We start from the raw sequence: 13,567 nt of genomic DNA, 5'->3' as shown, positions 1-13,567 counted from the left end.
AAACTGGGCCTGAGCATTCCTAGCCACAACAGCCTCTTCGGACTTGTGTGACAAGCTGCAATCTGGCAACATCCCCAGACTCTGAGCTTGTTTCTTCTGAGGGAGTGCAACACCACCCAGAGGTCTCCGTTTATTGGCCTCCATCACTGCTTCCAGACACTGGTCTGATACCTTCACAGCCTCTCTGGCTTCAGATGGAATGCAGAGATATGCCAGGAGTGTTCAGATGACACACTGTGCCAAATTCCCATTTGACAGCTCCCCAAAGTTTCATTGGTACTATAGTGGACCTTACATTTCCAGACGAGATCCTGGAGTCCTCCTGCTCTTCAGCAAGAAGGCTGAGCCATTCTGACTTGTTGGTGACTCCAGATACGAGACAAAACACAACACTCCTGTCTCCTATATACAGTTATTCTGGTCCTTGAAGTAAAGATGCACATGTACAGAGAGATCCACTAACATCACCATTCTGTGTAAAACCCACAACCTCTTCCCCAACTCTCACAAATTCAGTCAGCAAGTCACGCGCTCCAGGTGACTGGTGTTGCTATGGTAACCCAGTGCACCTGGTACCCTTATCTCAGGACATCCAGACATGGGGGATGTGCTAACTCAAGACATGAGACCAAACACTTTAATTTCACTCAATGTTCACATTACACCAACACAACTGACCCTCGCGAGCATCCATCCCTTCTCATGGATGCCCTGCCAAAGCGAGGAGAAGAATCTGCAGCGGGTTCCAGTGAGATCTCGTGGAGGTCTCCACTTGTGGCTCTTACGAGATCTCACTGGAAGCCACAGCTGCACAACCCCGGTAAGCGAGCCTTTGGTGGGGGCGGCAAGGGGGTGGTCAGCACTTTCCCAAAATTTTGGTTCAGGTGGCAAAACGGGACGGGCCACCTCTGTCCCTTCTGCAAGGACCCAGATCACCACTGATGTAAACTCTGCATATTTATCTGGTGTAGGAATTCCTGCAGCCGTCTCTCTGCTTATGTGTGGGGAACCTCTAAATGTGGCTGGACTACCATTCTCATGAGCATCTAAGGGCCAAGCATAGCTGATGGACCAGGAATAATAATAATAATAATAATAATAATAATAATAATAATAATTTATTTATACCCCGCTCTCCCCAGCCAAGGCCGGGCTCAGAGCAGCTTACAAGCGATAATAAAAACAAGTTGAATGATTGCAACTTAAAAACAAAATTAAAATACAACATTAAAATATTGAAATATTAAAATTTAGCCTCATTGCAGGAGGAGAAGGAAAGGAAAAAAGAAAGAGAGGGAGGGAATCAATCTGACTCCAAGCCAAAGGCCAGGCGGAACAACTCTGTCTTACAGGCCCTGCGGAAAGAAATCAGATCCTGCAGGGCCCTGGTCTCATGAGGCAGAGCGTTCCACCAGGCCGGAGCCAGAGTAGAAAAGGCCCTGGCTCTGGTTGAAGCCAATCTAACTTCCTTAGGGTGTTGTTATTTATGGACCTTGAGGCTCTCCGTGGGGCATACCGGGAGAGGCGGTCCCGTAGGTACGAGGGTCCTAGGCCGTGAAGGGCTTTAAAGGTCAAAAGCAGCACCTTAAATCTGACCCTGTACTCTACCGGGAGCCAGTGCAGTTTGAAAAGCACTGGGTGAATATGCTCCCATGGCAGAGACCCCGTGAGGAGCCTCGCTGCAGCATTCTGCACCCTCTGGAGTTTCTGAGTCAGCTTCAAGGGCAGCCCCGCATAGAGCGAATTACAGTAGTCAAGCCTGGAGATGACCGTCGCATGGATCACTGTGGCCAAGTCAGGGCGGGAAAGGTAAGGGACCAACTGCTTGATGCGGCGAAGGTGGAAAAATGTCGCCTTGGCTGTTGCTGTAACTTGCGCCTCCATGGAAAGGGAGGCGTCAAGGATTACACCCAAACTCTTAACGGAAGGCAATGGCACTGATTGGGCCCCCGCAAGAGAAGGGAATTGGTCCCTCATCCCCATGCCATCCCGACCCAGCCATAGGACCTCTGTCTTCGAAGGATTTAGTTTCAATCGGCTACCACGAAACCATCCAGCCACAGCTTCCAAGCTTCAGTGTGTTTGGGGCTGAGTCGGTGTGGCCATCCATCAGCAGATAGAGCTGAGTGTCATCAGCATATTGGTGACAGCCCAGCCCAAAGCTCCGGATAATCTGGGCAAGGGGGCGCATAAAGATGTTAAAAAGCATCGGGGAGAGAATTGCACCCTGCGGCACTCCACACACCAAGGAATGGTGCGACGACATTTCCCTCCCTAGTGCCACCCTCTGTCCCCGACCAGAGATAAAAGAGCACAGCCAGTTATGGGCTATGCCCTGTATCCCCACGTCTGCGAGGCGGTGGTCCAGAAGATCATGATCGACCATGTCAAAGGCTGCTGACAAATCTAAAATGATCAGCAGTCCTGACCCGCCTCGATCCATTTGTCTACGGAGATCATCTGTAAGGGCAACCAGAGCCGTCTCGGTCCCAAAACCAGGATGGAAACCGGACTGAAATGGATCTAAAGCCGATGTTTCCTCCAGAAACCTACCAAGCTGTTCAGCAACCGCTCTCTCAATTACCTTACCCAGATATGGAAGATTTGAAACTGGGCGGTAATTGGATAGGTCTAAGGGATCTAATGAAGTTTTCTTTAAGAGTGGACACACTACTGCTTCCTTCAGTTCCCCTGGGAATGTCCCCGTGTCAAGGGACAAATTGATAATTTCAACCAGGGGGGTCCGCACAACATCTGGACACTCCTTAATCAGCCAAGATGGGCACGGATCAAGGAGGCAGGTGGTGGGCCTACTAACTTGGAGGAATCTATCCACATCAGCAGGGAGTATCCAATCGAAATGGTCCAACACTGGACCTGATGTCAGTCGAGGGGCCTCCAGTTCTGTTACTGTATCTAAATTGGCAGGGAGGTCACGGCGGAGCAACAGGACTTTCTCCGCAAAAAAGCTTGTGAATGCCTCACAGCTGTGGGTCGAATTTGTGCTTAAATTTGGTTGTCCTCCTAAGGACGTTATTGACCTAATTATTCTAAAAAGTTGTGCCGGGTGAGAGCTAGCAGATGCAATGGAAGCTGCAAAGTAAGATTTCTTAGCAGCTTTCATAGCCATCTCATAGGCTTTCATAAGCGTCCTATAAGATGTTCTTGAGGCTCCGTCACGAGCCGTCACCATACTCGCTCTAGCCGTCTGAGATCACGCTTCATTTTCCGGAGCTCCTCAGTAAACCAACGGGCCCGGTTTCGACGGGGTCGCAGAGGGCGCTTAGGCGCGATCTCATCAATGGCTGCCAAGAGCCGGTTATTCCAGTCCTCAACAAGGTCATCTAATGAGTCGCCAGGAGGAGCAGGGTCCGGCAAGGCTTGTCGGAATCTATCAGGATCCATCTGTTTTCGCGGACGAGCCCAAATAGGTTCGCCACCCGAGCAGGAGAGGAGCGAGAAGACAATCTTGGCATTCAGAGCGTAGTGATCAGACCATGGCACTTCCACAGGGGGGAGCATGATCACATCTATGCCAGCCCCAAAGATCAGATCCAGCGTGTGGTCTGCTTGATGAGTGGGGCCCAAAACAACCTGGGAGAGCCCTAGTGTTGCCATGGAAGTCACTAGGTCCAGAGCCTGTGAGGAGGGAGCGGCATCAGCATGGACATTGAAGTCTCCCAAAACCAGTAGGTTTGGGAACTCCAAGGCCCAGCCCGCCACCACCTCCAGCAGGTCTGACAGGGTGGTGCTGGGTGGTCGGTACACCAGCCAGACAGCCAAGCTCTCCTTGGTGCCCCACACGAGACCAACACATTCAATGCCGGAGATCGCTGGTGATGGCAGAGCTCTGAAAGAGCAATCCTCCCGGATTAACAACGCTACTCCCCCCCCCCCCCGACCGCGATTGATGGAGGACAGAGAAACCTGGGGGTGTTACCTCATGTAGGGAGGCTACTTCGCCTTCCCGTACCCAGGTCTCTGTTACGCAAGCCAGGTCAATCCCCTGTGAGACAAAAAAGTCACGCATGGTGGTGGTTTTGTTGCCTATGGACCTGGCATTGCACAGCACCAATGACGGAGGAATGAGAGGAGGTGTAGTTCAGTCACGTCAGGCGGGCCAAAGGCTGTGCACATCTGCCTTACTAGAGTTTATCCCTCACATATAATGTATTTTTTCCAATAGTGCCTCTGAGCATGTGCAGAATGGCTTTCCCTCGACATTATGAACATGCTTTCTACAAGGCAGCTGTCCAATGATAGATTCAAAGAGTAAAGAGGAAGTTGAGTGGAGATGGAAGATCAACAATCCCTGTTTTACTAATGAGGCACTGCAAAATCAGTCATCTTGTTTAACTAATGAGGCACCCCAAAATCAACTATAAAGCCGGTGCAGAGTAATGGTTTACGTGTGTTGTAAATAAAAAATATGTCCTTTTCCCTTATGGGGTATCCAAGAGCCCATATAGAGTCCTTACATAGGTTCCCTATTGGTAGGAGAAAATAACAGGCCAACCAGAGAATATTGAGAAGCAAAGCAGCTAGTAAGCTTGATCTTTATTGATCTGTTGCAACAGGGTGCTCTCCTCTCATGCAGGAAAGGAGGAGGACCCAGAAAAATGCTGTGCAAGGGCTTATAAAGACTTTTGAAATTCCCATCCTGTAGATCAAGACCACCCCCAGAAACATTATGCATTCAACACAGAAGGGGTGTAACCTAAGACCACCCCTCAGATAAGGCGATCTAAAACAGAACATTTGCATATTGTTTTCTCCTGTCGCTTTGTTTATTTCCTGTCTGGCAGGTTACTTGATTGGATTTCTTGGGGAGCCTGGGCAGTCTTTTGTAATGATAAGGCTCACACCCTTATTCAAACACAGATTAAGACAGGATTTGTGAAGGAAGAGACAATGGGGAGGCTTTTCCATTTTGACCATGCAGAGAAACATTTGCTCAGTTTAGGAATCAAAATGGTTCCAGGTTGGCTTTCCTGTGCTGATCTATGTACGTGTGGTTATGAACGTTGCCATGTATCTAAGACCATAAAATTCCTATCACACGTGCAAGACATATGAGAACCAGAAAGGTCACCAAATCCCAGCTGGACTGTTAACAAACTGCTAATCAACTTAAGTTTCATTCAGAGTGTGGGTCCACTGAAATTAATGGAGCAATGTTTGTCATGTTAATTGTTTTCTATAGGTCAGCTCTGAATAAAACTTAGTTGAATGCTCTCCTGAGTTTTAAACAAAACCCCACCACAGCACCAAGCTTCAGATCTCTACCCTAATGTGGTCCCATACCTTCCCAATGGCCTCAGGGGGGAAGCAGATGCTTTCTCATCCTCGCAATTGATATTATTTCGACTTATTCACCCCCACACAAGCCTCCACATACAAAGATATATTAAAATCGCAGTTCCTCCCTATCGGACACAGAGCAGCCTTATGCCCTGAGCATTCTGGAACGCCTGAAGCCACAATGAAGGGGAGAGGGCGCAAAGATGCTTCAGAGCACAGTCAGAGTAAAGAGCCATTCCCACACATGTGGGGCGAAGGGGCTGGGTTTTCAGGTAAGGGGGTGTGGCTTGAACCTTGGTTCCTATTCAAAAACAGACGACCGTCCTGAGTGGAACCCTGGAGTCCTGCTGGTTGGGCGCCTCGCTGCTTGCCTCGCTCTGCTCGGAGATCCCAGGAGTCCGGCTTTGCTGGCCGGCTGCCTCTTCCAGCCAATGGCAGGTCCCCGGCCCGTACGGCTGCCCAGCCCAACCTCCTCCATCCCCGCCGGCTCCCCAAGCGGGCGGAACCCGACTGCAAGGGGGAAGAAGAGCCGGAGCAGGCCCTAGCGGGTGAGTGGCCATGGTCGGCAGGAGCCTCAGCTGCGCCCTCCCCTCTTCCGTTTCGCCTGGGCCTGCTGCGATCCCTCCTCTACTGAGCCTTTCCTTCATTGCCTCCCCTTCTGCTAGCCTTGTGCTACCATCCCTCCTTTTCCTCTTTCTGGCTTTTCTCCCAGGAACTCTGCTCCTCTTTTCTGCTCTCTTTCTTTAGATTGCTCTCTCTCTTGTCTTCCACATGCAAAATTTTCCACCGATTCCCGTCTCCTCTCATCCTTTTCTCTTCCGCCACTCGCCCTACCCCTCCACCTCTTTCGGCCTGTCCATCCCTCCTTCTTTCTCTTTTGTTTGCCACCTCTTCCCAAAACTGCTATAATAAGACGATATTGCGGTGGAGTAAGGAAGGTGGGGAGAAAAATAAACAGCGGTCTTCCGGTTTCCTTCCTTGTTTGTTTTGGGAAGCGTGCCTGGGCAAAGTGGGAGCCCTGGGAGAGAAGTGGCAGAGTAGAGAGGAGGAGAGAGTAAGGCATGCTCACAATTGTGTGAGGCTGTAGTTAAAGCAGGTGGTCAGGGGAATGGGATAGGGACAGGGGGGCAAGTGGGGAGGACTGAAAGATGCTGCAAAAGGATTTGGGGGCGAATTGGCCCGGAGACAATATGGGGTTGTGTCAGCAGTGGTGTGACTGAAGTTTTACAGCAGGGGCTGGGAATGGCAGCCCAGGAGATTGGCCTGTGGTTACACCAGCTTATGGACAGAGACTCGAGTCTAGGGAGGCAGAGTTAAGTCTTGCTGGGTGCTACTTTGCCAGGGTGTTCTCTGCAGTGAAGAAGCAAACCATTACAGGTGGCAGGATCAAATCCTTACAGATTAATAAGACAGGTCCCTGCCCCAAGGAGTTTACAGCGGCGGGAGGCCTCATTAGGGAAAGCGCACCTTGGTTTAAGAACAGACTTCCGGAATGGATTAAGTTCGTAAGCCGAGGTACCACTGTATAGACTTTTGAAATTGCCCACCCTGTAGCCCAAGGACCCCCCCCCCCCAAAAAAAATCATACATACATTATAGAAGGAGGCGGTCTCCATCAGAAATTTGAGAGTGCTGCAACTCTCCTGTCTGCTAGATTACCTGATAATGCCTTACTTGATTGCATTTTCTGGGTAGCCTGGCCATTCCTTTGAGATGGTAAATACTTAGTTCCTGAATCTCTTACGCATATTGATAACAGATACTTGCCAGACTCTAGATTTCATGCATGCACACGAAAGCTTATACCCAGAACAAACTTGGTTGGTCTCTAAGGTGCTACTGGACAATTTTTTTTTTTATTTTGGCTTGCCAGACTGTATTTGAAAAGGGAGGTGTAAGTCCCTACAATCAAAAGACAATTGGAAAGCTTTCCCCATTTCCTTCCTCCTTGCAGATAAATATTTGAGGTCAATTTGGGAGAGTCAAAATGGCTTCAGGATTGTTCTCCTGTACTATTTCAGACACGTGGTTTATATACTTAGGTATGTGTTTGCCTTATACGTTTATGAACATTTATTCTATATTTCAGACCTTTGAATTCTTAGAACACATGCTAAGGTTTCAATCTTATGCACACTTACTTGGGAGTAAGCCCCATTTAATTCAGTGGCACTGAACTTCTGAACAATACCTACACTCAGTTAAACAAACTGGATGAGCAGAATGCTGTTGAGATGGCTGTGTGCAGTCTTGGAGGCAGTCTGCCTCTGAAATCCATTTGCTGGGGATGGAAATGAGCAAAAGAGCGGACTGCGCTCATGCCCTCCTTGTGGGCTAGGGAACATAATGCCAATCTGGTGCCCTTTGGGTGTTGTTACACTACAGCTCCCGCGAGCCCCTGCTAGCATGGCCAAAAGCCAGTGGTGATGGGAACTGTAGTCCAACAACATCTGAAGGACACATGGCTACCCACTCCCAGTCATTTGGGATTTGGCTGCAAAGCATCTTTTTCTTGTCGCTGGGTATACTCAGCAACACAGGCAGCCACCAGATATGGGATTAAGGAGCCAGTGACAGGGTGTGACTGGATGAATGTTAACTCATCAGTTCTGCAGAACCATTTCACACACAGAATTCCATACAGTTGCTGTTCTGTTTGCCCTTGCTATGCCATTCCCATTCTACAGTGGGCCTCTGAACTCCCATGTACCTTGCTGGGTGCTGGAGCTGGATGTGGGGAGCTGAGGTTGAAAGAGAGGGACTTGGCCAAGGGCTATGCAGTGAGCAGGTGGCAGAGGTGGGACTGGCCTTGGCTCTAAGTACAGGTGGACAAATTCCTCCACATTTATTTATTTATTTCACTTATTTCCCCAGCTTTTCACTAGATGGCTTTATTTGTATGAGTTTTTGAAAATCATCTGTTGCGACGTCAGAATTTGTTAACGACTTTAACTTTCTTTTGAAAACAAGATGGGTTAAAAGTTCTTAAATCTTTTTTATAATAAATTTTATTTATTTTCAGTGTATGAACACTAGGGCTAGGCTATTTTTTTTAAGGGGTGGGGAGTTCTGGGCAACTTAATGGGAGCAGATCTGCAGAAGCTGATGGAGAAAATGAAAAAGGTTAAGGAAAGCACTCCTTAAATAAATAAATAAATAAATAACCCAAGTAAATGCAAGTTAGGATAGAGGACCCTAAGTGTCTGGCTCCCCTTAAAGGGCCAGCTTCCTGGGGATTGAGAAACCCCGCCCTCTTCCCTCTGTTTCCCAGCGTGCACTGCAGAGAGCAGGGAAGAGAAAGAAGGAAGGAAAGTACTGAAGTGGGGGAGGAGTCAAGGGAGAAAAGTGAGTATAGAGGAGAGAATTCAGGCTTGGGGAGATGGGAGGGGATTTTGACCTAGGGAGGAAAAGCAAGAGGGAAGGTTAGGCAGTGCTGGAAAGAGAAATGTTGAAGTTAAAGTAGGTTGCTGGCAAAAGGGGGTGGTACTGTGAAATCTCAGGATATCGGTTGGGTAAACGGTCCTCTTTTGGGGATGCTTATGTCTGAGTACCTGGAGAATAGTTATACACAGACACATATTCTACAAAATTCCTCCCCTCAAAGATCGAATGAAGCGGATCTGGGCAGCTAGTACTATGATGTTTACATAGTTAGTTGCAAAACCTTGGAGAATGCGGTCTGCTTTTGATGGATTTGTGATTTATTTTGTATTAATGCTGACTTTTGGGGCATTTAATCTTCTGGTGCCTTTGGAAATTGGCATTCATTGCTCCATTGTTGCTTCATTATCCTATTTAATTAAAGGCCATCTGCTTTCTAAAACTATTAGAGAAAAATTGGAATTTCAGTCTGGCTGATCAGTGCTGTGTGTGTGTGCAGACATATACAGACAGACAGACAGACACCCCTGTGTGTGTGTGTGTGTGTGTGTGTAAATCATTGTATGCTGAAATACAGAACAGGCTCCCCAGAGGCTTGCAGTTTAAAAGATTTGGATGAATACGAGGGAACACGTGAGATAGCAGAAGGTAAATGCGGAAATTGGGTCAAACTGGAGTCCCAAGTGAACAATTCTAGAACATATATAATGGAACTAAACAGATGCACACAGTGTTGAAACTGAGCTATATATCTTTCCATGCTGTAGAGCAGTTTTTTCCAAAGTGACGGCTAATATAGCTCCCCACACCCCAGGTTGGTGGAACTGTGCAGGGAGTGAATACAGACCTCAGAGTCAAAGGGGGCTGAATTGTTAAACCTGTACCAGAAGAGGACCAGTGTTAGAAACTGAGATATGAAAACTAGGAGCTAAACGGCACCTTAAACCTAGGTTATGGGCGCAACAATGGAATGTATTGGTATGCTTTTTTTATAACAAGAATACAAAGCTGAAAGTGAATGAACTGCACCTAAAATATTGTGTTCATCTTTCACATGGTCTAGTCTTTCCCCTGCCCACTCCCCTAATATTCTTAAGAGGGTGTCTCCTCCAGAGAGTAGCTGGAAGAGGGGAGGAAGAAAAAGGTCCTCCTTTCTTTCCACTCTGCAGTTTTAATCTGAAATCTTAGGTGCTGAACTGAGCCCTTAGCTCAGAAACTGCCTGCACTAATGAAATTCCCTGTCTCAAAATGAACCTAGAACAATGAGAGTTTTGAACACTGAAAAGGACTAGGAGTGGAAAATAAAATTTCTGTGTATTGTTTGAAAATTTAATCAGGAACTATGAATATCAGAAATAAAAGGCATGGGAATGTACAGAGGGTACCTTCCTTGCCTATGAGGAATGTTTATTATATATTGATTTAAAAAGCAAAACATTGTTTCACTTGTTGATGACAACTTTATAAGCTTATCAAGGGGTAAATGAACTCAGATGTTTGGGAATCCCTGTTTTGGGGGGCATCAGCAGGCTTTGGGGGATCCCAAGGTTTGCAGAAGGACAAAAAAAGTCAGAGGAAAAAGCCTAAAACAGAAACACACCCAAACACCCAAATGAAGACTGAGCATATTCAGTGGCCATAGAATTGCTGGTTGGATGTTTGGGGCAGGGTAGCGGATGGAGCAGCTGGACTCCTGAACGATGGAATTGCACACTGTAACATTTTGTTGCAGACCCTACGTGTTTTTCTATTCTCAAACCAGATCTAATTCTGGCTTCATAGCTTGCTTAATAAGAAGGAAATTAAAACTGTTTGCCAGTTTGGATGTATGGAAAACTGGTTTAAATAAGCCTCAATATTGGCAGCAAATCTGGGAGCATGAGAGGAGGGAAGGGGTCTGGAATGAGTGCAATGGCATGCAGTTTGTTTGGGGGCTGATAAGTTACTTCTGAAGCAGGCCAAAAGGCCATTTAATTGCTAAATGTTACGGTATTTAGAAGGGAGGCTGTGTTGGTCTGCATCAGTAAAACAGTCACGTGACTCTAAAGCAGTGAGCCTGTGTTTAGGCTGTAGCACTTTGGGATTGCAGGTGGCACCTCTAATGATAACCACAGTGGTACCTTGGTTTATGAGCTTAATCCGTTCCGGAAGTCTGTTCTTAAACCAAAAACATTCTTAAACCAAAGTGTACTTTCCCTAATGAGGCCTCCTGCTGCCGGTGCCCTTCCACTGTTCGGATTCCGTTCTTAGACTGAGGTAAAGTTCGCAAACTGGGACACTTCTGGTTTTCCAGAATTCATAAACCAAATCGTTCGTAAACAGGACTGTTCTTAAACTGAGGTACCACTGTAAATGCTTTTCTATCACCCCACACCACCCTGACCAATTCTCTGCACATAGATAGAAGGCTAGGTTAGAACTCCTCTCCCAAACACAGTGGCTTGCTATATACAGTGGTACCTCAGGTTAATAACTTAATTCGTTCTGGAGGTCCATTCTTAACCTGAAACTGTTCTTAACCTGATGTACCACTTTAGCTAATAGGGCCTCCCCCTGCCACCACCGTGCCATTTCTGTTCTCATCCTGAAGCAAAGTTCTTAACCCGAGGTGTTATTTCTGGTTAGTGGAGTCTGTAACCTGAAGTGTATGTAACCTGAAGCGTCTGTAACCCGACGTACCACTGTACAGGAAATATTTCTTTTCCTCACCTGGAAGTGAACACTACAATTTCCTCATTGTGGTGCTATCTCTCCTGTCCCCACTTCCTCTAATGTAATTTCTTCTTCTTCTTTTGACCCATATTCTTCCTTTACTCTTTGGTTCTAGCTGTTCTGAGGGACAGAAGCTGATCCCCGGAGATAGAAGACTTCTTGTAGACGACAGCAGTCATGCCCCCCAACAAGGATGCCCCTGGCTGCCTTGGCTCACCTCCCGGTTTGATCTGCCTACCACCCATCTCTGAGGACCTCCAGTTGGTGTGGACACAGGCAGCACAGACAAGCGACCTTGATGGCAACCAGCATCTGCTACAAACTTTCAGCTATTTTCCATACCCCAGCCTCTCTGATCTGGCCTTGCTCTGCCTGCGTCATGGCCTCCACATGGAAAAGGTCAAGGCCTGGTTCATGGCACAGCGCCTACGCTGTGGCATCAGTTGGAGTGCAGAGGAAATTGAAGAGACTCGAGCTCGCCTCATCTACCATCAGGACCAGCTTCACTTTAGCTGCCTGCTTGCCAGGAATGATGATGACCCCTGGCACCAAACTTGTAATAGTCAGGAATATCACCAATCTGTTCCTACCTCTGTGTACCATTCCACTAAATATCCGCCAAATCAGCAGTCTTCCATAACTCCCTTAAGCAACTTCACCACAGCCCAAGGAATGAGGGAACTTGGGAGAATCACTCAGGACATTTGGGAATTGAAGGGGAATGTCTTGTCCCACCATAACAAAGTTCAGGAGAACTGTGAACCTTCAGGAACCTCCGTACAGCTTCACAATGCCAAAGAAATCCTTTCTAGTTCTTATCTACCTACCACAACCACCAGCTTGGATCGCAACTTCCATAACTCTCACCCTATGACCTGGGGTCTCACCAAAGCATCCCTGCAGCCGGCTGAACCTGTCACCCCTGCAGTGAATGGTGGGCATCACCCAGTGATTCTTCCAGCGGTCTCTTCCACCAAAGCTACCCCATCATCCTCTACAGCTACAGCCAATGTTGAGTCACACAGCCTTCAGAACTATCAGTGCCCTGTAGGGGACCAGCAGCAGGCTTCAGGTTACCTCTCGGACATTCTTCGCAAACCTAGGCGAAAAACAAAGGAACAACTGGATATGTTAAAGTCCTTCTTCCTTCGTCGCCAGTGGGCCAGGAGAGAGGACTATTACCAGCTGGAGAAGATCACTGGGTTACCACGAGCAGAGATCATCCAGTGGTTTGGAGACACTCGCTATGCCCTCAAACATGGCCAGCTGAAATGGTTTCGGGACAATGCAGGACAGAACCCAGAGCCTGTCTCCTCATTACCTTCTCACCCACTTCATGCTCACCATCCAGACATAAGCCCACTGAAACGGTATCGTGCAAGCGACCTGCAGCTGCAGGAAAACGACTTGTCGGCACTGTGCCATGAGTCTGGCATAGAGGCTGAGCAGGTGCTGAAGTATTTCAATTCACACTCACCAGCACCATGCGAGGTAGAGGTATGCTTGGGGGATGAGGACGAAGTAGATGAGGAGGTGGCAGCCGCTATGATTAAAGTAGAAGATGAAGACTATGAGGAAGATGATGACAATGAGGACGAGGAGGAGGATGACGATGAAGACTGGGTTGCCTAGGGCTCTTGTGTGAATGTTGGATGGATGCTAGCGATTCTGGACTTCTGAGATAGGTCTGGGGGAGGGATCAAGATGCAACTGGCAAATGTGTTATGAGGTTCTGTTCCATCAAATTCCTGCCCTTAGCCATGGTTCCAAAACACTGAATTTGGTCCCCTTTTCTGTTCCAGCATATTTATGTGTGTGTGTTTTCAAGTTTTAGAATTGAAGTAAAACAAATTTGTACCATGCAGTGATGTGTTTAATCAGAGATTTAAAAAGGTGTAGGATAGGGGGCTTCCCACACCCTTTCTCCAGAATCCATAGAATGAGCCTGTTCAGTAGTGTGCTGGACCTATAAATTTCTTTCTTATCGAACTTTCAAATTGTGTTGTGCTCATAGAGGCCAAATTGTTTCCTTCTTCTAGAATCCTGATGCATTTTTCCTTCTTTCCGTTCTTGAGTTCTAAAGCTGCTACATTCCCTCATTTTAATGGGGGTATCTGGGATGAGAGAAGCATGTTGATTCTGCTTTGTCTCACTGCTTCCAACTAATTATTTG

General features: G+C 47.5%; 1 protein-coding gene across 6 annotated transcripts; it reads left to right on the top strand.

Moving 5' to 3' along the window:
* The first annotated feature begins 5,451 nt into the window (after positions 1–5,451).
* On the top strand, positions 5,452–13,258 carry HOMEZ (homeobox and leucine zipper encoding). 6 transcript variants are annotated; one of them, XM_079951969.1, is made up of 2 exons: positions 5,452–5,573; positions 11,510–13,258. In XM_079951969.1, the coding sequence occupies exon 2, from the start codon at positions 11,572–11,574 to the stop codon at positions 13,024–13,026; it is 1,455 nt and encodes a 484-aa protein (XP_079808095.1). In that variant the 5' UTR covers positions 5,452–5,573; positions 11,510–11,571; the 3' UTR covers positions 13,027–13,258. The 6 variants fall into 6 exon arrangements, with proteins under 6 accessions (XP_079808095.1, XP_079808094.1, XP_079808098.1 ...); XM_079951968.1 differs by lacking the exon at positions 5,452–5,573 and adding an exon at positions 5,583–5,849; XM_079951972.1 differs by lacking the exon at positions 5,452–5,573 and adding an exon at positions 7,973–8,098.
* Positions 13,259–13,567: the final 309 nt, after the last annotated feature.

This window comes from Podarcis cretensis, assembly GCF_951804945.1.
Source record: "Podarcis cretensis genome assembly, chromosome: 13".
Lineage (NCBI taxonomy): Eukaryota > Metazoa > Chordata > Lepidosauria > Squamata > Lacertidae > Podarcis > Podarcis cretensis.
This window is presented reverse-complemented; position numbering and strand designations above follow the sequence as displayed.

What these genes read in the sequence shown, in the direction of transcription:
- HOMEZ (XM_079951969.1), top strand. Translation starts at nt 11,572, where the DNA reads ATGCCCCCCAACAAGGATGCCCCTGGCTGCCTTGGCTCACCTCCCGGT.